This window comes from Lonchura striata, chromosome Z (assembly GCF_050655825.1).
Source record: "Lonchura striata isolate lonStrDom1 chromosome Z, ASM5065582v1, whole genome shotgun sequence".
Taxonomy (NCBI): Eukaryota; Metazoa; Chordata; class Aves; order Passeriformes; family Estrildidae; genus Lonchura; species Lonchura striata.
The window spans coordinates 48,980,183-49,004,959 of NC_140740.1; the positions used below are offsets into that span (position 1 = coordinate 48,980,183).

At 44.5% G+C, this 24,777-nt stretch overlaps 2 protein-coding genes across 4 annotated transcripts in view; one reads left to right on the forward strand and one right to left on the reverse strand.

The window, feature by feature from the left end:
- Window positions 1-24,777, forward strand: part of RXFP3 (relaxin family peptide receptor 3) — a 26,974-nt gene continuing 2,197 nt past the window's right edge. Inside the window, exon 1 of one of the 3 annotated variants that reach the window (XR_014951670.1) lies at window positions 1-8,162. Coding sequence is in view for 1 of the 3 variants with exons in the window: in XM_085567903.1 (XP_085424029.1) it covers window positions 9,353-10,690 (1,338 nt within the window). In the remaining 2 variants the exon portion in view is untranslated. Of the gene's footprint in view, window positions 8,163-9,211; window positions 20,042-24,777 lie in introns of those variants that run through there. The other 2 variants (XR_002467704.3, XM_085567903.1) reach the window with 2 other exon arrangements.
- The window catches only part of SLC45A2 (solute carrier family 45 member 2), a 19,814-nt gene continuing 15,130 nt past the window's right edge, over window positions 20,094-24,777 (reverse strand). The window contains exon 7 of the mRNA XM_021554572.3: window positions 20,094-23,226. Coding sequence (XP_021410247.1) covers window positions 23,002-23,226 — 225 coding nt within the window. The 3' untranslated portion in view covers window positions 20,094-23,001. The remainder of the gene's footprint in view (window positions 23,227-24,777) is intronic.

Below are 24,777 nucleotides of genomic sequence, written 5' to 3' on the forward strand. Positions count from 1 at the left end.
CCGCCCCCCACACGCCCTGGCAGAGGTTCCTCAGCCGCGGGAGAAAGCGTTCGAGGCACGCGGGAGTTTGAGCCGCTTCCCACCACTTTCTGATGCGGCGGGAGGGGATGCGGGGATTTCCCCGGCTGAAGCATCCCGTAGCCCATGGCCTCTCGGGGCCCAGCAGCCAGAGCCCGGTTTCCCAGCTGCCTGACAGAATCACAGAGTCAGTAAGGTTGGAAAAAGCCTCTGCAATCATTGAGTCCAGCCTGTGGTCTGAATATCTGAATATCAAAATGTCCATTAGACCATGGTACTAAGAGCCACATCCTTTCTTAAATACCTCCAGGGACGCCGACTTCACCACCTCCCTGGGCAGTTCATGTCAAAGTCTAATCATCCTTCCTTGTGAAAATAATCTTCCTAATGTCCAGCCTAAACCTCCCCTGATGCAGGTGAAGACGCCTCAGGGTGCCAAGACCATTCTGTGTTTTAGCAGTGTGCTGGTTACTTCTGCGGTTACTTCTGAATGTCCTCCCTATGAACAAAAAGTTCCTATATCACCTTGGTACCTACATTTTTAAGTGCATGCCATGTGCTCTCTGCCAAGTCTCCTCATCTAGCATCTTCTGTGGCTACTGCCTGGCCAAGGATTGTCAGGTAGGTGCCCACTTCGGTGCTGTCTCATGCTTGAGACCTGGGTTGGGTTCCTCATCTGCTTTGATAGCCTCCTGCTGAAAGCTGACTCCACCATGAACTTGTATACTTTCATAGCAATCTGTGCTTAATTATGCTTGTGTCTCTTCTCAGTTTCCAAGATGAACGGCTGCCACAGTTCAACTGCCTTCGCTGGAAGAACTACAAACTTCAGACTCCAGAGCACAAAAATGCAAAAAAAATAGTTAAAGCTCCAACGTTTTCTAAATCAGCAAAAAATGTGGCTTCCCCCAGGACTCAGGTAACTCTGGAAACAGACATATTTTTAAGAGTGATAATCATCATGTGCTCTCTTTTAGATAGTGGAAGGACACAGACCATGCAAGAGGAATATTTGATATTCAACATGGAATATTTGATATCCAATAGTACTTGGCAAGAGAAGATTTGTTAATTGCAAAGTATTTATTTCAATATGTCTGTCCATATATTCTGCACACAAATAATATTATCTCATCTGTTAGAGTGACAAGTTTTCTAGCATTCTTGCCATTAGGATTCTTAGTCTAGTCGCACAGTAGGCATGAGGCTATTTTGTGAGACTGGGTATTATAGCCTACTTAGCTCTTTATCAGTACTTCCTTGAAATTACTTTAAAGCTAAGTGTGACCTGAAATTGATATTACATATATATTATTTAACATTTAAAAAAAAATGCTTGACAATTTTTGCCTAGAAAAAGCCACACAATTTGACATTAATATTTTAAAATAATTCAGTTGGTGAATAAGGAAGTATCTCTGCCAAATTAAATAAAAAGGAAAAATGCTGTAAAATGAGGAGAACAGGCTAGGAGTAGTGGAAAGAAGGTATGACAGTTCAAGAGATGGGTATATATTTACAAAGTACTGGTTTAACATACTTCTTTAAAGGCCATCAAGAAAAATAGCCCTTCTGTGAGAGATATTTAACTCTTTGCTTCCATTTTCAGTCACCGCTTTACCTAGGTGTTCACTGATGGGAAGCAACTAGTATTTCCTGCAGGATTCCATCTTGGTTTCTTCCTCAGCAGGAAAACTTAATTTCTGTTGCCGGTAGTTCTCTCCAGCCCTGAAGGTGATGGAGAGTTTGTGGGAATGAGTTTTGTTTTGATTAGAGTTTTTTTTAATACGACAAAAATTTGTAGATTGAAAAGTCATACAGAGTGGAGTAAGAGAGCTGTGGGAATCTGGTCTGAGACATCTATAACTCTCTGGGCTTTTTGCCAACATGCACATACACAGAAAAAATTATTCACTGGGCGTGGTGTTAAAAAATACCCTGGGGGGGACAATAGGGTTCTTGCTTCAGGGATGCTGTAGCTGACACAGTGTCCCTGGACCAGCTACTGTAGCAGCTATGCAGCACTGAACCAGCTACCAAGGAGAAAACTATTGTCTATCCCAGCTAAAAACAGTCAAGATGCGAAGCAATGGCACAAGTAGAAATCACTCTCCTGATATGAGTACAAACTAAGGCCATTTTAAGTTAACAGAATTTATGGCACTGTCTTCCCAGTGGTTTCCTGTTCCAAAGAGTCATAACCTGAGGTTTTGGAGGTTTTTTTGAAAGCAAGTGAATTGTTTTTGCTAACTTAACCTCCGTTATAAAAAGAAAAATAATACGGCACCACATAAACTGTGTTCTTGTGGCAACAAAGTTATTGCAGTTCAGTAGATGCAGCTCCACACAGAAAAGCCTGTACATTTATTGAAAGCTCACAATCAAGAGATATAATCAATCCTGGACTGACAAACCAGAAACAATACTGGACTCTTTTAAATTTAAGTAGACTTCTAGGATATCCATAAAATAAATTTATTTATTGCAATTTATGTGTATATAGAAATGTTTACAGAGACATAGAAAAGCAGATGTTCTTATCAGTGAGGAGCTAAAACACAAATTATATGATTTGGCATAGAAGATTTGCTATAAAATGAAGTCCATGTGAAGACAGACATGGAAGGAAATTTTGCTTTACTGGGAATAAGAGTCTCCTGCTCAAAATTTAAAGATACAAAATTATACAATACACACTTACTCTGCTCCTGCAGTCGACAGGGAGAGGAGATACCTCTGGAGTATAAGACATCCTTGTCTGTCACATCCAAGATGAAACGCTGTCCAGACCTGACTGTTAACTATCCAGGCAGCTTAACAGTTTGCTTGGACTGGAAATGGTAAGAACACAGATCACACATGATGTGGTGGTCTTAGACTATTCTGTGATACTGTGACTATTGGCAGGGAGATGAACTGAAAGAGAGTGACTCTGAATACCAAGGGCCCTGTGGAGTTTGCTGGGTAATTGCCACTATTGATGTATTATTTCTCTGTTGGATTTATAAAGAAGTTTGTGAGTACATTTTTTTTAATCTTTAATCTTACTCCCTGTTTCTCATTAGAGATGCAGCCTCTTAAAACAGCTAACTATTGGTAATTGAACCAGAGCCACTGTTGAATCTTTCAATTTCCATTTCATAATCTTTACAGATTTTTGGAACTTCATAAGTTACTTTTGCAAAAAAAAATTATTTGGTGACAATCCACTTCTGGTATGTCTGTGGGCAGATTTAAGTAAGAGAACAAAGCAAACTCTAAGTAGTCAGTGATTATTTAACATGAAATTTTTGTATGCTCACACTCAGATTTTTAGTCAGTCTTCAAACATGGATTGCTTTTTATTACTAGTGAGCTAATTCACAAAATTATAATTTCAAGCTTGCACCATTTGAATTTATAAGCTCATTTGTCATACTATCCATATTAACCAAATAAAAGCATGTTTGTGGAGCAACAGGTCACTTTGAATTATCTTTTTAAGTTAGTACCCAAAAAGTATATTCTCAATAGTACACCTAGAAAGTAAATGATGAGAAGATGATGAACATAATCAAAGTTATTGCGAGGTTATTTGTTTGGTTTTGGGGTATTTTTAAGGGTTTGGTTTTGTTTTGTAATGTCTTTATTAAAACCTATTTCTGTGTCCAAATGGTATTTTCTGGAGGATATGTCTGTGGTGTGTGAATTGTGATATGGACATTGTGTTAATCTGAGATTTTATAATGAAAGCCTGTATTCATTTCCTACTACACTTTTAAGAGAAGAATTGCCATTAAATCTTCCCATGGTGGACACACATCAAGTCACAGCAAGTTCACTCTCTGTATGGATGGAGAAGGTAAAGTTGTAAAATCCAGTTGAAACTGGAAGTGAAACTGAAATCTAGTTTAAACTAGAACTGAAACTGAAAAAACAATAACAGAATTGCTACTGTCTGAATTTGGTCAGAAGGATGATATTGCAGCCCTGAGCTCAATAAAAAACTAAGAGTTCCATGAATTAGAACTGAAAAACTAAACAAACATGCCCCTTTCCTGTTTTCTAGTTTCCTTCTCCTGATCCAGAGTTTTGTTTGAGAGAGGATGGCATAAAAAGAATTATTCATAAAACAGAATGCAATATTAAAATAAAGCCCTTTTAAGCCACACACACTAGTAAATCTTTTAGTAAAATCTCTTCTAGAGTTTACTATTACTAATTTTTGCATCAGTGTGTCAAATATGAAAAAGAAATTTAAAATCTCTTACTGCTACAAAAATACAAAAATACCCTGAGAAATAGTCCCATGTTTCTGTATTTAGTAATACATTCAATATTTTAAAAATCTGCTTTAAGCTCAAAACAGAACACCATCTCCCTTGCCAAAATGTTTAAGAGGAGCATACAGCTGGTTCAGTCACTGTTGTAATTATAATAAATCTTTTGTTTGTGTATGAAGTCTGTAAAGGGAGTGAAAAATTATAGGAATTATTTGGGGTAAATTGTAGGAAAATTACCATTTCAGCAAATGTTTATTTGGCATATTTAACTACAATATTTTTTAATGGTCTTTGAGAAAAACCTTCAGGACACTGACATAATATAGTCAAAACCAATGGGCAGTTTCTGTTGGTGGTCTGAATGAGTGAAAGCCTTTTTAAATCTACTGTACTTATTGGTGCTGCCTGCAGGCAAACTTGCAATCTCAGCCCTGTGGATTATTTTAGGATAGTACTATATATATGCAAAATAAAAAAGCCTCTGTCTGATTTGTTTGACATTAACAAAATACACAAATCAGCCATTTTTTTCACTGTTTTCACCAGAGTGCATCATGGAAACCTCTGCCTGTCAAGTTTATTAGTGTTTTCAGGAAGTTGGAGTAAGTAATACCAATTACACTGACACTTGGATAAAAAGAAGGCTCTGGACAGTTACATGTTAGCAACACAGCTTTGGCAGCATGGGTGGAATGAATAGGGAGCAAGCAGACAACTGTATCTTCCAGGACAATAATCCTTGTGATTGTATCTAGTGAGTTTTGCAATACTTTTTGAAAGTAGCTGAAGGATTTTTTTAAACATTTTTTTTCAGCTGTGGCAGTGTTCTGGCAGTGTGTTAAATAAATTATTCAGCAAATATTTCTTTTTATTATTCATATATGTGTTGCAAGTTCCCTTACCTGCCTCTAAAACATCTCTGACATGAAGAATAACAAAAGAAAACCCAAGACTAAAAAGGAATTTTTCTGGGGACCTAAACATGAGCAAAAACCTTGGACAATTATTTCACACTTGCAGACCTGAGTTCAAAATCCACTACTAGTGTTCCCAGGAGGTACCTAACTTCACACTTCATTGCTTTCTCTGGGTGACTAACAGCAAAAGCAATATAAGGTTGGACATTATTTTCCTCCTCTTTCCCTTTCTGAATCATTATGACCATTCAGTCTCGGCAATATATCAGCAAGATGTGCCAAATAGAAGAAATGGTAGAAAAAATTATTCTATGCAAGACTGCATAGAATTGTTTGCTGTAATTTTTCCAATGACATATTTAAAATTGGGTGTGAAGATAGCAATATGATGAGAATAGATTAGAATTCAATCTAGAAAATGTCGACTTCTGCATTATCAACCTCGCTAATAATTTCTGCATAGCTTGATTGCAGTTTTTTTCCTTGGGGGCTTGTAGAGTTGTGTTTTCAATGTATATCCCCTCATATTGGTTTATCCCTCCATATCCCCTCTTTGTACCTGTGTAGTCCACCCCAGTTTTCCCCTCCTTTGCCCCCCGAGAGCCACTCCCCTGTCCTTCCCCCGTTGGCTGTTCGGTTTTCCCCACCCTCCCTATATCTGGCTGCTCTGGGCGGGGCTCGCTCTCTTTCTCGGGAGGTCCTTTGAAGCCACATGTGGCCTGGGACATATCCAGGCTCTTATTAAACTTTGGAACTAATCCTGAGGGAGAGTGCCTCTTTCCTTTGCTTGTGGGACCAGCTCGTCTTTGGACTCACGAGGGAGCTTCTCCAAGTCCCCCGGGATCCAAGGAGAAGTTCCTTCCCTCTGCCCGCCTCACCCCACTGCTGGCCGGGCTCCACAGGGGTTTTATCCCCGTGGATTCGAGGGAGAGACGCAGCAGGGGCTCATAGTAGCAGTGCTAAGTGGAGAGGGAAAATTGCTGATTTCATATGTTTTACTAAACTTGGTTTTGGTAGGTCCTGACTCGAGTTCTAAGGCAGTCATTGCTGCTGTGGGCCGGGAGGCACCTCACCCTCTGCACTGTTTACAGAACCTCTTCAGGTCTGGCTGAAACTCAGGATTTTCACATTGCTTGTTTATATGATGGTTCTTCTGCTGGTTTTAAGGCATCAATGTCTTTCTTTTCTGCATGTACTGTTTTATAGTCAACTGTGCAACTGTGCAACACTGATGGGACTAATGGAGTTGTTGAATTTCACTGCAAGTATGGTTGAAGGAATTTGGAAAACTGCTGCTACTCAGCAGGCTGAGAGATGCAACTTAATGCTGTGTATTGAAAATGCCACCTAGATGCAACCCTAGTCAGTGGCATGAAAACCTAGGGAAAAATCCTTTATTTGGAAAAATGGTGAACATGTGCTGGATTTAGTTGGGGTGAAGTTAATTTTCCTTGTAGTGGCTACTGTGAAGCTATGTTTTAGCTTTGTGCTGAACACAGTGATGGTAACACAGAGATGTTTTAGTTACTGCTGAGCAGAGCTTACACAGAGCCAAAGCCTTTTCTGTTTCTCAGACTGCCACGCTGGCGGGGAAGCTGGGGTGCTTGGGACAGTGGGAGGAGGCACAGCCAGGAAAGGTGACCCCAACTGACCAAAGGCATATTCCAGACCCTGTAACATCACGTTCAGGGTATAAAGTGGAGGGAAGAAAAGGGAAGGGGGCATGTTTCCCATTATGGCATTTGTCTTCCCAAGTGACATTTAGATGTGATGATGAGCACTGCTCTCCTGGAGATGGTGAACTCCTGCCTGACCATGGGAAGTGATGAATTAACTCCTGGTTTTGTTTTGCGTGCAGGTGTGGCTTCTGCTTTCCCTAATAAACTGTCTTCATCTCAACCCTCGAGTTTTCCAGCTTTTACGCTTCCAATTCTCTGCCCAAATCTGCTGGTGGGGTAGTGAATGAGTGGCTGCAAGGGGCTTGACTGCTGGCTGGGGTTAAAGCATGACAGGAAAAAATATCAGGGGTCCATTTTTTGAGGCCTGATGTGGTCAGCGTTCTGAAGATGCAATTCTTTCTCTTTCTCTTTCTCTTTCTCTTTCTCTTTCTCTTTCTCTTTCTCTTTCTCTTTCTCTTTCTCTTTCTCTTTCTCTTTCTCTTTCTCTTTCTCTTTCTCTTTCTCTTTCTCTTTCTCTTTCTCTTTCTCTTTCTCTTTCTCTTTCTCTTTCTCTCTCTTGTTTTGTGGGTGGGTTTTTTTTTTCCTTGGTGTTTGTTTGTTTTTTGGGGGGGTTTTTGGGTCTTTTTTTTTTTTTTTTTTTTTTTGTCATTCTGGTACCAGTCTATTTATTATAGCAAGTAATCTGCAGACTAAACCTTTCCAGAGCCTTGCATTTCTAATTCCAGTAACATACACCCTCATTATAAGCAACATGAATGATGCATAAAACTTCTAATTACTCTTGCTCCCCTTTAACACTCCCATACCATCATCTAGCTGATACTTTTACGGGGTCCCTGCATATACAAATCAAAGTGATGAAAGTGATGAGAGGACTGCTGATAACAAATAGCATGCACAGCTATATCTTTGCAGGAAGTTCAGTGAAATAAATCTAATGGGAAAATAATATACTTGTTATATGTCCCATAAATGTCCCCCGGATAGCTGATTCATAGTGCTTTACTTGGGTATATTCAGAATCTTGGTTTTCAAAATGTGCAGTTATCTTGATTTGTTTAGAAGCAGGACAGAAGAAGGGAAGCCTGAGTTCCTATTCCCATCGGTTGCTGTCTGTTTCTGCGGCAGACTTGTTGGGGAGGCGATTTTCAAGGCCGGCGCAAGACAGGGGGGCCCCCTGCGGGCGGGATCCCTCTGCCTCCGGGGGAGCGGCGGCTGCTGCTCTCGCCTGCGCCGATAGCCGGCCTCTACAGCTTCCTTGTCCGTGCCGTTCGCTTGAAAATAAGGTAGGCACTGTCCCCCGAAGTCCCAAAAGCCGGAGGGGCGTTCGTGGGCCCCTGTCCGGAGTGCGGTCGTTCAGGGGAGGGCGAGGCACGGTCCGGCTCGGTGCCGAGGTTTCTCAAGCGCGAAAGCGCGGGTGGTTTCCGGGTCACCCTGCGGCTAGGCGAAGGTGCGACATCCCCAAAACTTGGCCCCACGCAGGAGGGGAAGGATTCTGTGAAAGCTGATCGACGGGGAGCACTTCGGGGAGGGGAATCGTATTGATACTGGGGGGATCACATCGGGGAGAGGAGATCACATTAGGGGAGTGGGGATCACCTCAGGAGATGGGGGATCATAGAGGGGAAGGGACCATGACACCGGCGGAGGGGACAGGGCATCGCCTCTGCCCGGGCGCTTTCCGCACTGAGCCCGAGGGAACGCCTGGTTGATTCACACACGCGGTTCCCACCAGGTGTGCGGGACGGGACGGGACGGGACGGGACGGGACGGGACGGGACGGGACGGGACGGGACGGGACGGGACGGGACGGGGGCGATCCTCCGGAGCAGCCGTGGGGAGGGGGGCGCGGGGCGCGGCGGCCGCGCTCAGCACCCGGGAGAGCTCCGCGCCCACCGCGCATGCCCCGCCCCGCCGGCGCGGATAAAAGCGCGGCGCGGAGCCGAGCGGCGCCAGCCGTGCCACCGCACCGCCGTGCCACCGCACCGCCGGCACCGCACCGCCGGCACCGCACCGCCGTGCCACCGCACCGCCGTGCCACCGCACCGCCGGCACCGCACCGCCGTGCCACCGCACCGCCGGCACCGCACCGCCGTGCCACCGCACCGCCGTGCCACCGCACCGCCGTGCCACCGCACCGCCGGCACCGCACCGCCGTGCCACCGCACCGCCGGCACCGCACCGCCGGCACCGCACCGCCGTGCCACCGCACCGCCGTGCCACCGCACCGCCGGCACCGCACCGCCGTGCCACCGCACCGCCGGCACCGCACCGCCGGCACCGCACCGCCGTGCCACCGCACCGCCCTGCCACCGCACCGCCGTGCCACCGCACCGCCGGCACCGCACCGCCGGCACCGCACCGCCGGCACCGCACTGTGCCCGGACCCTGCTGTCGCCCCAGCAGCCCGCCCGCCGCCGCTGGTCAGCCTCTGGGAAAAAAGCTCCCGCAGACCCGTCTCCCACCCTAGCATGGGATGGGCGAGCCCTGCGAGCGCGGTGTCTGCTCGCCAGCAGCTGGCATAAAGGAAGGAGCAGACAGGGAGTCCTGGGGCGCGCCGCTGGGTTTCCTGGAGAGCGCTCAGATGGACAACGGGAGCAACGTGTCCTTCCTGCACTTCTTGAAGACCATCAACCTGGAGCGAGCCGACGGGATGCAGGGGGACAGTTCTGATGTGGTGCGGATTGTCATCTCGCTGGTGTATTCCGTGGTGTGTGCCCTGGGACTGGTGGGCAACCTGCTGGTGCTCTACCTGATGAAAAGCAAGCAAGGCTGGAGGAAATCCTCCATCAACCTCTTTGTCACCAGCCTGGCAGTGACGGACTTCCAGTTTGTGCTGACCTTGCCATTTTGGGCAGTGGAGAATGCGCTGGACTTCAACTGGCTCTTTGGCAAGGCAATGTGTAAGATCGTCTCTTATGTGACAGCTATGAATATGTATGCCAGTGTGTTCTTTCTCACTGCCATGAGTGTGGCTCGTTACCACTCTGTGGCTTCAGCCTTGAAGAACCAGCGTCGAGGAGACCCCCTGGGTGGCTGCTGCTCTGCCAAGTGGCTTTGTGCACTCATCTGGCTGTCAGCTGTCCTGGCTTCCCTGCCCCATGCCATTTTTTCCACCACTGCCACTGTCTTTGATGATGTTCTCTGTCTTGTCAAGTTCCCAGAGGGCCGAGGCAACAATGCCCAATTCTGGCTGGGTCTGTACCACATCCAGAAGGTGCTGCTGGGCTTTGTGGTACCACTGGTCATAATTAGTCTTTGCTACTTGCTCCTGGTGCGCTTCATCAGTGACAAGCATGTGGGCAGCACTTGCAGTGGCCCCAGCATCAAGCGCCGCTCCAAAGTGACTAGGTCAGTGTCCATCGTGGTGCTGTCTTTCTTCTTGTGCTGGCTGCCTAACCAAGCACTTACAACCTGGGGGATACTCATCAAACTCAACGTGGTCCCCTTCAGTAATGAGTACTTTCTCTCCCAAGTGTACCTCTTCCCCATCAGCGTGTGCCTGGCACACTCCAACAGCTGCCTCAATCCCATCCTCTACTGCCTCATGCGCAGGGAGTTCCGCAAGGCACTGAAGAGCCTCCTCTGGAGGATCACCTCACCTTCCCTCACCGCCATGCGCCCTTTCACTGACACCACCAAGCCTGAGAAGGAGGAGCAGGCCCTACATGCAGTGATGCCTGTGCACCCTGTCCCTGCTGCTCCCCATGCTGCAGCTGTCCAGGCAGAGGTGGCCTATTACCCCCCTGGGATGGTGATGTACAGCAGCCGCTATGACCTGCTACCTGCCAGCTCCATGGAGCAGCACTGCTGAGATGGCAGAGGGCTCTCGGGGGTGGCACGGTGCCAGATGTAGCCTGGGGATATTGAATGTCTGGTCAGGACAAGGGGAGGAGGGATGAGTAAAGGAGGACTTCTGTGAGAGAGATGCTCTTTTGCCATTTTGTCTGCCATTGGAGACACGTGATGGACGTTGTTGTCTGGAAGATGCACCCTGAGCTGCAGAACAGAAGTAGGAGGAGGTAGTGGTGGGGTGTCTCTATGAGATGCCTTTTAGTGCCTGTACCTGTCTTGGCAAGCAAGGACTAGTGAGGGTGATGGGACTCCAGCCAGGGAGATGCAGGATGTGCAAAGCAGCACAGGAAGGTGAGGAGGTGGTTGGGGTGGACTGAGGCTGGAAGGCCTCAACCATGTCCCCTCAAGCTGCAATTGTAAGCAGCAAGCAGCCCTTCCACCTTGTGTTTGTCTGTGGCAGGGAGAGGGAGCTAAGCTGCTTTCTCCCTTCTGCAGGACCCTGTAAATGGGCCAGGTCTGAATGGTCACTCCTTCCTGAGCTCCACTGAGGGCACAGGGATCAGACAGCCTCTCTTCTACTTCAAACCTACCCTGAGGGTAACAGCCAGGACAAGTGGGTACAAAGTACCTGCTTGTTCAGGCTGGACACCTTTCTCCGCTTTTAGGGACTTAGGAAAGAGCAGGGACAAGGAACATTGTGCTTCTCTCCAGATCAGTGCAGGATCTGATTTTCTAGATACCCCCTCCATCCCCTCAGATGCTGCCAGGTTATAAAGCAACCCAGACAGCCAAGGAGAAACTAAGGGACGGAATTTGCAGCTTCATGGGGTGTTCCTTTGCCTGTGTTTGGACGGATGATGTAAGCCCCCTAATACTGTTCCCCAGCCTCTCTTCAGGCCACTGAGGGGAAAGGAAACCTCACAGCCCCAGATCATGTGAAGCAAGACGGCATCTCTCCCAGGGCACTGAGGTTGCAAGCTTAGTTTTTGCTGCACTTCAGACTGTTTATATTTCACTTCAGGAAATCAGCACAACTGTACATAAAATTTAAAAAACAAAAGGGAGGAGGGAAAGTAACAATCCTAGCCACTTCAAATCACTTGCTCTGGGATACTTCTGGGTTCACTTAAAACCAAGCACAAAGGCTTTAGTTCTGCTGAGTGTTTGCACTGATTCTTGCCAGTGTTTCAGTGAAGTTCAGTTCCTCTACTCTGAGCAGCTGTAGGTTCTGCAGTGCTTATGTAGCCTAGAGAATGTCAGGGATTGGCCTTTACCAGCCTCTGTTCCACAGGAATGTCTGGGAAATAATTTGAGGCTTATCTGAATAGAACTTTTAGGGGGATGAAAAAAGTGTATTTTTAAGCTGTGAAAGTTTTTATGATAAGGTTATATATCTACTTCTTAAAATATTTTTTTTATTATGAGGAAAAAAATTGAAATCAAAATATCAAAGTATTTGCTTTAAATTATAGAAAAGTGCAACATTTCTGATTTTGATTTCAGAACACAAGTTCATTAATCCCTAGTACTGCATATAAGGTCATTATTTAAATACAATTTTCAAAATGGTTTTCTATTTCCACCCCCTTTCCTTGTAGTCTAACTCCAACATCTGCCTGATTCTAAAAAGGCAGAGGGTCGTTTGTCACCTCTAAGTACTGACATGGAGAAAACTTACTATTTCTGTCCAGAGAAATCTGCTATGCCAGACTCTGTTAGGTTGATAACTCCTGTTGTAAAAATCATGCTTTGTCTGAAAGCAGCTGGTTCTGCTACTTGCAAGGAGAAGTTGTTATCTTTCTTTCCAAGGCAGAAAAGACTTCTCCAGCCTTGGGCATTTGCTAATGGGGAAGATACTGATTTACAAGTTGTCTGAAGAAGAACAGCAGAAGTGAGCTGGCAGCTGATGGGCATACTTACACAGATACAAAGACTCCAAAGAAATCAGATATATCTACAGAAGAACTTGAGCATCTAAGTACTGTACAACTGCCTCTCTAACCTCCTAAATCCTGACTTGGTTGACCGGTGAAGCCTGTAGGTACTTAAGTTTTTTCTAGTAAAAATTCTGTGCCTAGAAATCTGTTCCTGAGCATGCCTAAATCTGCTTGATTCTGTAGCACTTATTTCTGTGCTTAATGGGGATATCTCTGTTGGGACTGGCCACAGTGTGTATCCTGTGAGGGTGGCAACTCTGCACCCTAACACAGAAGACCTCTGCCAGGCCACACTAAGTCAGAAGTGGCTGTGAACTCAACTCATTCCCCCCATCCCTTTGAATCTGTGCCTGGATGTGCTGCTTCTGTTCCAGCTTCAATGTATGTGCAGATTATGCTCCTTCCCCCTCCCTTGTGAAATGCCAAATTAGTAGTCACAGCTATCCCTCATAGCATGAGAGACTCAGTTCCCATTTTCCACATCCCAGGGGAATGGCTGGATCTCTGGGCTACTTTGTGAATGTGCTCATATTCTCTGGCTTGAAACCATTCCCTGTTGACTGAGTTGCTCACTGTTGCTGGATCATAAGGGCAAAGAATGCCCTCAAACTCTGCTTGGCAGCACAGTGGTCAGGGTGTAATCTCCAAAGAGGAATTGTGGAGAGATTTTTTTAATCAAATACAGAATAGAAGTTGGATCCAGATCTGGGCTCTAGGTTTCCCCTTCACAAGGACAGTGGTTTACTTGCTCTCAGGTCCTATTTCAATTGAAGTTGCAGTATGCTATCCAGGAACCTGAAATCTTGATAGACCTGCTGGTAAAGCAGCTTAATGTGCTAAAGGATTTGCAAAAATCTGCATTTCTGATCTGGGAGAAAGCCCTAATGTGTGTATTGCACCTGAAGAAAGTTGCACAGTTGTATGAGAAAAGGGTACCATGAGCCAGAGTTCAGAGAGAGAGAGAGATAATCATGTTTCTGTAGGCCAGGAGGAAGTATCTAAATTAAGGACATGGGAGGAATCTCACAGCCAGATGCTTTTCTTAATGTTTGCTTTTGAACAGTGTAATCTCTTGCTTAACTTGCTGGAAGTTTTTTCCCTATCTGATGTTCAACTGTTCTTGTGCATTGAATAAACAGTGTTCCAAGTGTCTAAAGTGTAATTATGAATTTCAGTAGATAGTAAGCTGCCTGAAAGACAGCCTCTGTGGTGCTCAGCATGACAAAAACAATGTGCTTATGTGGATGTCAATGTAGACATAATTTGTGCTGGGAAACAACACAGTAAAACAGGTGGTGTTCAGAACAATGCATAGGTAACTCAGAGTGCCAATGTAACATTGTCAGCAGAAACCCCAGGTGTCTGATCACTAGAGATATAAAAGCCTCCCATTTGGCAAATGACCCAAACATGAAAATACCTTGAGAGTGTGTAGGGATTGGACAATGAAATTAGCTGGCAGCTCTCTCACAAGCCATTGATCCACTAAGTGTAAGGCATGGATCTTCTGTTTCAAAGAGGCACAATGCATCCGCACTTTGCCAAATGTTGATTTAGGCCAGACCAGCAGCCCAGGCTGTGCAGGTCAGTGCATGTCCAGCACAGCCAAAAAGCACTGCTCTAGCTACAAGCAGAGAGAAATTTTTCTTCATCTGTGCTGTCCATGTGCCATGAGTCCCTGCTGACAGCCTGATATCTGTGCTGTGTATTGCATGGGCAGGGGCATCAGCCTAGTCTTGGCAGAAGGTGCAGTTGCTCTGTGTGCATGGGGTGTGTGGCCTCAGCAGAGGATCATTCCAGCTTAACAACAACAAATCCTACTGAGTATCCTGGGGTTTCCTAAGTAATGACTACAAAGCCCTTCAAAAACACAGTTTCCTACAAATGTTTATGTCTTCGTTTGTAACAATCATCTTTTCATGTACTAAAATAAACATTGCTGCAGGATACAAAACAATACTTAGTGAATTCTTGACAAGGTTTTCATGCTTGTTCTCCTTATGTTACAGATCCCTGGTGGGGTGCTGGTGGAGCGGTGCGCTTGGTTATAGACGGGTAGAGACGTGAAGGTGCAGGCTGACATCTAGTGACAAACTGAGAGAACTTTTAAAGACCTGATATTCTCATTAGGCAAAGACTTTAATTCTTTAGGGACGTTTAAGTATCTCAGCTCCTTAAATAACTAACCAAGGTCTTAACATAATAACAACCTCCAATTGAATTTCCAGGCTTCTCCTTTGAAATGCGGTGGAAATGCTGTATCGCTTTCTCAGTGAGTTATTCTGGCACTTACTTTAGCAGTAAAAAAAGTCCAGTCCCCGTCATTCCCATTCATGACTGTCTGCTCTAAAATTGATTTATTCAATTGAGTATGTGCACAGAAGCTCTGATCTAATTTGTATATTCCTGAGCTGGAGCAGGAGTAGATATGGGTGTGGTGCAGCTCAATGACATTAGATTGAGAGCTTAGAACTTCTTTTTTTAGTGAGAGTTCTTTCTCAAAAGATAAATCCTATTTTTCCACTTAAAGGGGGTTACTGAAAAATATATTTTTATCATGACGAAAGCAATTAAAAGAATCTCTTCTTGGTACAATCCCAGTAGCAATCAGTGCCATTAGTAGCCAGTTAATTCATTCCTGTGCTAAAGTGTAGCTGATAATACTCATCAGCAGGTTTCTCTGCCTGTGTCTGTGCATAGACTCAGAGTCCTTCCCAAAATCTTAACCATAAAATATAGACTCATAGGATGGCTGAGAAAATTGGGCCACAAGATCAGCTGCAAACAGAAGCAGTTTCTTTAGTTAATAATCTTTTGCAAACATTGACTTCCTGGTTGGAAAAGACTAATTATACTAATTATACACTGATTAATATTCACTGTGGGAAATAACAAAATAAAGGTGTCCTACTCAGATACCAGCTCTCTTCCTTACTCATCCATTTTTTGGGACAATGAGATAGCGTTGGTCCAAGGACTTGTGTTTTTCCTTCAGATCAGCAGAATGAGTATGGTCAGTTGTACAATGGCCAAATTACCTGTTCAACACTGACTTCTAAAATCATTGTTCAATGAACCTTTCCATTTTCACTCAGCTGAACCTCACACTGGATAAAACTGGAATCTTGTAGAAAATTACTTGTGTCAATATTTGTGAAGAAGTCTGATCAGCACATTGAAATCAGGTAGGTGACTCCCACACCAGGGGTTGAGCCACCCCTGGTCCTTAATGGGCTGAAAAAATGGTGTGATAGGAACCTCAGGCATCTGAACAAAGGGAATAACAAAGTCCTGCATTCTCTGCACCAGCACAGGCTGGAGTCTTGGAAAGCAGAGAAGGAGCTGGGGACAAGGTGGGTGTGAGCCAGCAACAGGCCTGTGCAGCACAGGCCAGCAGCATCCTGGGCTCCACTGGGCAGGACACTGCCAGCAGGTCAGGGGAGGGGCTCCTTCCCCTCTGCTCAGCCTGGTGAGACACATCTGGGATGCTGTGCCCAGTCCTGGGCAGGTTACCCAGTTCTTGATTATTTACCAGGGAGGCTGCAGTATGATAGAGGGCTTGGAGTATTTGCCATATGAGGGGAGGCTGACAGAGCTAGAGGTATTCAGCCTGGACCTCAGAAGGCTTTATCAGTGTGTGTAAGTATCTAATGTGGGTGGGGATTAAAGAAGATTAAATCAGACTCTTCTCAGTATTATCCAGGGAATGGATGAGAGTCAATAGGCACAAACTGAAATTCCGTAATTGAAATGTAAGAAGGAAAAAAAAATCCTTTCAAATGTTGCAATCAAACACTGGAGCAGGTTGTCTGGGGAGACTGAAGATTTTCCTACTTTGGAGATGCTCCGAATCTGACTTAACACTGATTGTGCTTCTTTAGCAATCCTCTGCTGAGGAGGGGGCTTGGATTGAGTCAACTCCAGAGGCAACTCCAACTATTCTGTGCTTTTGTGTGATTTTCTGATAGTAAATAGATTGTTCCGGATATGTCTTTGTTACAATTCAGTAGAATTAGCATTAGTGACTGTCTTGCTTGATGTTTATCCTGAAAAACCTCTACATATTTTTTGCTCTCAATCTACTACTATGTATTTCAAATCACATATTAAATGATTTTTTTTAAATGTTTTAATTGCTTTTAATTTCTGCTGAAATGCTGGAGGGTGCTTAGAGGAAATACAGTCTTCCTCTTGCCCATCAAAAGTCACTTCCTGCTGAAATCCAGTCACTTGTTTATAGGCCAATCTAGTGGTGGATATAGAGGTATAGAGAGCAAACCATGAGGTCCTGAACTGAAGGTAAAAGAGATCCTACAGCAGTAGTAAGTAACTGCTCTGCTTATACAGTTGATCATAATAGGGAAAATAAGAATCTCATTTAAATTTCAGATCTCATTTTCAGAGATGTAAACTAAAATATTGAATTTTGAGCACACTTGATATAAAGTAATTCCAAGGAAAATATTTCAAAATGGAAAATTGCTGTCCAGAAAAGAACACCACCCTTTGATAAGGTGCCATCTTTTTCTCAGAGAGAATCGTAGTTTCAAAAGCTGCTTTATTGCCATGTTTTCCAATGTTATGACAATCTAACAATCTAACAATATTTGGGACATATTTCTTAAAGGTCTGCTTATTAGGATTGGGTGTTTTGTTGAAACTGAGACAGTTATTAAAGAAAAAAGTGCCTCAGCCCTCAAAATCTGTGGAAACTGAACAATTTGCAAACTGCATTGCATGCTAATTTTTTTTAATCAGATCTGAATGTTGAAAAAAACCCTAATCATCTGAGATACATTTGCACTTATATAGTGATCTGCCAGCTGTGCAACCCCAGTGTAAAGCTCCCAGATTTCAGCAAAAGGCATCTCTGTCAGAAATATATCCTTTCTCTCTTGTCACTGCTTAGACTCCACAAATCTGCTGTTTGTCACATTTCCTTCTCAGCATCTAATGGGCAGAGGGCCCTTGAAAGCAGAGGTGTCCAAGACTCTGATGCTGCCTCCCTCTGTACTGCCACCAATGTCCCCCTGCCTCCTGATGCATGGTAGCTGCTGTGAGCCAATGCAACAAAAACTCGTCTGCCAAACAAGCAGGGAATGGCAATCCTGCATTGCAGGATTGACTCTTAACTTCAGCACTGAAGGTTTCCAAGGCCAGATTCTGCCACGCATTTGATGCTAAATGTGTCCATGGGGGGCTCCCACCACCACATGTCCATAGGGCAGGCAGGGTCTGCAATGCATTAGGCAACTGCGCTACAGCTGGCAACGAGCAGCTTTCCTTGGCTGTGTAAGCACGCACAAAAATGGAGAATGCTAGGGCAGCAGTCCTGCAGTAAGGAACCAGTGGAGGGGTATGAGAGACGGGTCAGAAGGGACCACAGTGTTAATTTGTTCCAGCCTTCCTGCTCAAGCATGGTTTATCCTAGAACACAAGGCACAGGATTGTATCCAAAAGGTTCTTGAATAACTCCTGTGAGGGAGATGCCAAAGCCTCTCTCAGAAATCTGTTCCAGTGATTCATCACTCTCAAATTTTTCATGTTCAGGTGGAACTTCCCATGCATCAGTTCCTGCCCTTTGTCTCTTGTCCTATTGCTCTGCACCACTGAGCAGAGCCTGGTCTGTCCTCTGACCCCTCCCTGCAGACATGGACATTGAGGAGGTCCCCTCTCTATCATCTCTTTTAGGGGCTGAACATGTCCATCGTGCTCAGCCTTTCTTCATAAGAGAGAAGTTCCAGTCTCTTGATCACCTTTGTAGCTCCCTGCTGGACCCACTCTGGGAGCTCCATGTTTTTTTTACCGAGTTGCTCAGAACTGGGCACAGCACTCCAGACGAGGCCTGGGCTGAGCAGAGGAGCAGGATCTCCTCCCTTGACCTGCTGCCAATGCTCTTCCTGATGCATCCAGGACACCATTGCCCTCCTGGCCGCAAGGGCACTGCTGGCCCATGGACAGCTTGTTGTCCACCAGGACACCCATGTCCTTGTCCTTCTGCTTTCCAGCTGTACTGGTGCCAGGGGCTGCTCCTCCCCCGGCGCAGGACACTGCGCTTGCCTCTGTGGAACTTCAGACAATTCTTCCCTGCCCACCTCTCCAGCCTGTCCAGGGCCCTCTGAAGGGCTGCAGAGCTCCCTGTGGCATTGGCCGCTCCTCAGCTTTGTGTCATCAGTGAGCACCCTGAGGAGGCCTCTGCCCCTTCCAAGGATTGAGGTGAGACTGACTGGATCCAGTCTCCTGTGTTCTCCTTCTTGCCTGTTATGAAGAGTGGGTGACATTTTCTTTCTTCCAGCCCTCAGGCACCTCTCCTGATCTCCATGACCTTTCAAAGACAATCATGAGCCCCCTGGCTATGATGTCTGCCAGCTTCCTCAGCATTTGTGGATGCATCATGTCAGGCCCATAAAAATTACTCATCATTTTTCACAGTTCAGTCTTGAACAAGAGACCCTGAACATTAGCCTCTTAAATAAACAAGATGGAGCAGATAGAGAATGGAAATGAATGATGGAAACTTAGAGGGGAAATTTTTGTTTTATAGCTCGTTTTTTATAGCTTTGTCATGCCAAAAATAATTTACAGACATTTTACAGCAGATACTTCCACCCAATCCTTCTACAGTTCAAAAATATCAAATGTCACCATTGCCACATTCACTTTCACCATCTTTTGACATGCTGCAGGGACTGGTAGTGATTCACAGGCACCAGTGTGAAAGCTGTGAGTCTCCCAAGGCAAAGACATTTATGATTCATCCTGACTGGGTGAAGACTTTCTGGAAAAAAGGTTTATCTGCCACAAGCCACCTGAGTTGTTTTCAAGCAAGTCAAAGAAACTTAATGAGAGCACTATGAACATGGGGGAAAAAAAATCAGAATACTTGTGACATTACTAAGACTTCAAGTCCTCTAAACAAGAGACCAGAAGTTCCTTTAAGGATTTGCTTGTGTCGCATGCCTGCTTGTTAAAGGGGAGTAAGTGGCAGATGTTTGTAATAGAAAGAAAAAGGGAAGTGCCATGAAGATAAGGTGACAGACTTGGTCTCCTGCCTCGTTTTGTTTAGCCATGACTATTTTTGTGAGGGTGGGAGGGAGGATTTGTTATCACAGGACATCTCATCTTTGAGAGGGCTCAGAGGAGGGATACAAGAATGATTAAAGGACTGGAGCATCCCTTTCATGAGGAAAGGCTGAGAGAGCTGGACTTCTTCATCCCTGAGAGAGGTGACTGAGGGGGTGTGGAGTCTCCTTCACTGGAGACACTCAAGAACCCTCTGGACACAATCCTGTGCCTTGTGCTCTGGGATGGCTCTACTTGAGCAGGGATGTTGGACCAGATGACCCACTGTGTTCCTTTCCAACCTGACCCATCCTGTGATTCTATGTGGTTCATCCAAGTGTATCATTTGCATAAACATGATACATAGAGGATCTTTATTTTATTTTATGTATATGGAAATAAATCCAGATGAGAAAGATCGGGCACAGGGTACTTGTAACTTTATACTCACTGCTATAAAGTTGATATTAAGTACAGTCAATAATCATATTGATGGCTCAAGTCCAGAACTAGTGTAAAAGCACAGAAGAGGTGGAACTTCTTAAATTAATAGCATTACAGTACAATCCTTCAATACCTTCAACATTTTTAACATTTTAGCATTTCTTTTTCTGAAATAAATATTTTATCCCCTTTCACGTATTTGTAACATATATTAGTAACATACATTAGTAACATTTATATTGCTAAAAGAAATACTTATTTTATCCCCTTTTATAAGTTAGTAACATTTTATATTGTTTTCAGTAACACTTGAGATACATTTTCAACTTCATCATGAGCACCATCTTTTTTTTTTTTTTTTTTTTTTTTTGGTTTAGACACTGTTTTCCGAATTGTATATACCTTTATGTCAGTTTGCTCATTCTAACAAAGACTCATAAAGATACTGTTTTGCAGTCCTGGGAGCAATACAGGATGTTTTGATGGAGATTTCCAGAGAAAAGATGACTTTAATGTTTCTGTCTTCTGTAGCTGACAATGGGTTTTAAATGGAAACATCATGCAGTTGTTATAAATGATAATACGAGGTTTCTGAAACAATTTTCTCTGAATAAATCTGTAAATAATAGCAGTGATATACATGATAGGCTCTTCTCACTTCTCTCTGCAGGTTCAGAACCCTTCTTACATTGCCACAGATCTAATGGTCCCTTCGTGGGCCAGCATCCTCTTTGTGTAACAGAGCAGGGATAACATTGACCATTTAATTGTTAATGTCCTAATGGTGTTAAACCTCAAAGAAAATATTGCAGAATTTCTTTCACAATCTCACAGTGGAATCAGAGCTTTATGACCTCGGCTCCTGGTGCACAAGTTTACATGGTGCAGTCCTATGAAACCAGATCAATTCCTCCTTTATCTGTTTTTATGGCTCCATAGATGCTTTGCTCCTCCCTTGAAAATTCATCCTCCCAGGAGATACAGAGTTAATGGAAGTTAGTGAGTTAATGATGGCATAAAGCTAAAGACAAGAATCCTTCATTTTCTGGCTTCTTCCTGTTTGTGCCTGTTGAGGCCCTCATGCTCCAGCTGTCTCAGCACCTGCAAACTGTTTCAAACACAGTGCAGGGGCTCTGTTTTCACAGGTTTTCTCTGGTGTGAAATGGGTGTGAAATGAAGTGCCACAAAGCAAAATAAACTATAAAACATGGCTTCTTCAAAAGGCAGGATGCAGATGCTGTGGTGATGTTTGCCATGCACTGAGCCCCTTTTGGGACCTACAGTGGAGATGATCATCAAGAAAAGCTATCCCACAGGCTTGTTAAAATTAATAAGAATTTACATAAGGGGAAATTGGTTATCCTGAGACAATGTGACTCACTCTACTCTTTAAAACACAGAAAAAGGATGAAGCTGATGCATCTCTGCAAAGGCACTTGATGCTCAAATGTAACCGTTTATGTTTGGTGTTCTCAGTTTGTGTATTGCAGAGCTTCTAAGAGCTGATAAGCTCAACACTGGATTTCTCTGAACAGTGCTAATGATACATGTGCAACATTAAAAATGAAAACAACCATAAACACCATACTTGCCCATAGTCTCTCAATATTCATTAATAACATTAGCAGATGGCTTCAGGTGGCTTAACATATAACATACTGGATGGATATGACAGTTTTCAGGACAGAAGAAGCACAGCATAAATACAATATATTGCTTTCATAAACAGGTTTTCAAAACCCTGTCAATATTATAAAAATAAGAATGAAGCTTCTTATGCAATTAAATACAAATAAGTGGGATTATGTATGTACTGTACAATAATTCCTGACAGTGCTTTGCAGAACTTAATTTATCTACAGTATTCTTTAGAGAGCAAATGCCATTTCAGTCAAAGCATAAAGGAAAACAGAGAAAAGAGAGATGCTACTTTAAGGTAAATGCTGTCATATCCAATGTCAAGATTTATGTGGTCAACCAGCCACCAAATTCTTACATTGGCCAAGTTTATTTTTTCAATTACAGCATCAGAACTGAGAGGCCATTTTTAAAGGAGGAAGAAATGGCAGCTGTTTCCCATAGATAGATTTTTAGGTAGGTACCTATACATGGATTTGCAAAGCAGCTTTAAACAGATTTTCCTGACAAGCTCAGCCAGTACTTTCACTTCATTCATATAGAACCAGCAGGATCCAGTACAAAATAATTACTTTACAGTAATGCTTTTATACAATAGGCTTAAATCTTTTTTATATTTGAGTAATTTTTCACACTCAAATCTGCTTTTGACAGTAGCTGGTAATTAACTGATCCCATTTTAATCATAACGGAACTGCACCCTGCATGGCCTCTGACACGTGTTTGAATCTCCTGCAGCTTTTGACTACTTGAGGGAACACCCCCCAACTTAGGACACTTGAAGAACAAGATAAATAAAAACATTCTTCCTAATTCTGTCCTTTTATGTTACTTCAATTTATCACATTCTTCATTCACTAACTTTCACAAATTGGTAATGAGGAGTTTCATAATGATGCCCAGTGTAGAGCATAAAAATACCATGGCCACACACACCATCACATGTCACAGCATGTGAACACACTGTGGAGGGAGAAAGACAGAGAGAGTGTGTGTGTGTGTGTGTGTGTGTGTGTGTGGGTGGGTGTGTGTTTGGTGGGGGTGTGTGTGTGTGTGTGTGTGTGTCTGAGGCATAAGGCAACCAGTTTTATCAAGTCTCCATTTCATAAAGCTCTGGAATTGCAACCGATCCAAGGAGGTAAGAGAGGACAACATGCCAGCAGCGTCAGCACAGCAACAGCACCAGTGCTACTGACCCAGAAAGAAAATGCTCCCCTGGGGAGATCCCTTCCGTCTGCTTCTTGCAGTCCTAGTCCACGTACCGAATGCAGAAAGCCACGAAGCAGCAGCCGACCAGTGCCACCGTGGATGCTGAAATCACAGTGACAGCGCTGCCAGCAACACTAACCAGGAGCCCCAGGCCCACGCCGAGAATGATCTGGGCCAGCTGGACCATGCAGGTCAGGGCAGCACAGTCGATGCCCTTCCCTCGCCCCTGCTCCCCTGCTTGCTCCCCTTCCTGCAGCTTCAGGCTCTGCAAAGAAGCACAGAACAAACCCCAGAAAAAGGCAGTGTCAGCAACCTGCAGCTCTTGGCTGAGACACTGTTACAGCTCCAGGGGCAGCGGGACACATCAATAGCTTGCTGCTCCTGATACCACAGATGTTACCATAGAGATTTTACAGTAACAGTGAGGTTTTTCAAGCTTCCACCAAATTTTTTCTCATCTGCAGTTTTTCCCTCTATCCTTTCCCTTAAGGAAAACCTATATATTATTTTCGAGTTCAGGTCAATGTGATCTCTATCAAACCTTTAACAGTACAGGTCATCCTGTCATAAATAACTTGGCTCTGACTCATGGCTGAAGGAGCCTTACTATCATATTATCGAAGAATCATCATAGAATCACAGAATGGTTTGTATTGGAAGGAACTTAAAAAATCATCTTGTTCCTATGCTCTTCTTGTGAGCAGGGACACTTTCCAGGGCGCTCAAAGGTACATCCAACCTGGCCTTAAACACCTCTAGGGATGGAGTATCCAAAACTTTTCTGGACAACCTGATCCAGTGTCTCACCACTCACACATTAAAAAATTTTTTCCTGATATCTAACCTAAATTTACTCTCTCTAAATTTGAAACCATTCCTGCTTGTCTTATCACCATGTGCCCCTGTGAAAATCTCTGTCTTTCTTGCAAGCTTCCTTCAAATTATGCCACAATTATGTCAATCTGAAGTCTTCTCCAGACTGAAAAATCTCAATTCTCTCAGCCATTCATCAGAGAAGAGGTTCTTCATCTCTGTGACCATCTTTGTGTCCCTCCTCTGGGCTGACTCCAGCAGGTCCCTGTCCCTCCCGTGCTGGGAGCCCAGGGCTGGATGCAGTGCTCCAGGTGGGTCTCAGCAGAGCAGAGCAGAGGGGCAGAATCCCCTCCCTCCCCTGCTGCCCACGGGGCTCTGGATGCAGCCCAGGACACGTTTGGCTCTCTGGGCTGTGAGTGCCATGGCCGGGCCATGTGCAGCCTCTCACCCACAGCACCCCCAAGCCCTTCTGGGCAGGGCTGCTCTGGGTCTGCTCATGCCCAGCCTGCGCTGGTGCCAGGGGTTGTCCCAGCCCGGGTGCAGCACCAGCACTTGGCCTTGTTAAACTTCATGATGTTCCCATGGGCCACGCGATGTTCCACATGAGCTTGTCCAGGACCCTCTGGATGACATCCTATCCTTCAGGTATGTTCTCTCACCTCAGCTTGCTGTAATCTGCAAACTTGCTAAAGGTGCACTCAATCCTTTAATCTATGGCATTAAAGAAGATATTGAATCACACTGGTCCCAGTGCAAATCCTTGAGGGCACCACTTGTCACTGACATCCATTTGGATTCTGAGTCAATGACCATGACCCTCTGGATGTGACCATCCAACCATTTTTTTATCCAACAGTCCAGTCATCAAACCCATCTTTTCACTTTAGAGGGAAGGATGTTGTGAGAAACCACATCCAGAGGTTTTACAGCAGTACTCGTATGCCCCACTCTTAATCACTAATCTGTGTATCTGCTATGATATATATAGCAGAGCAAAAGCTTT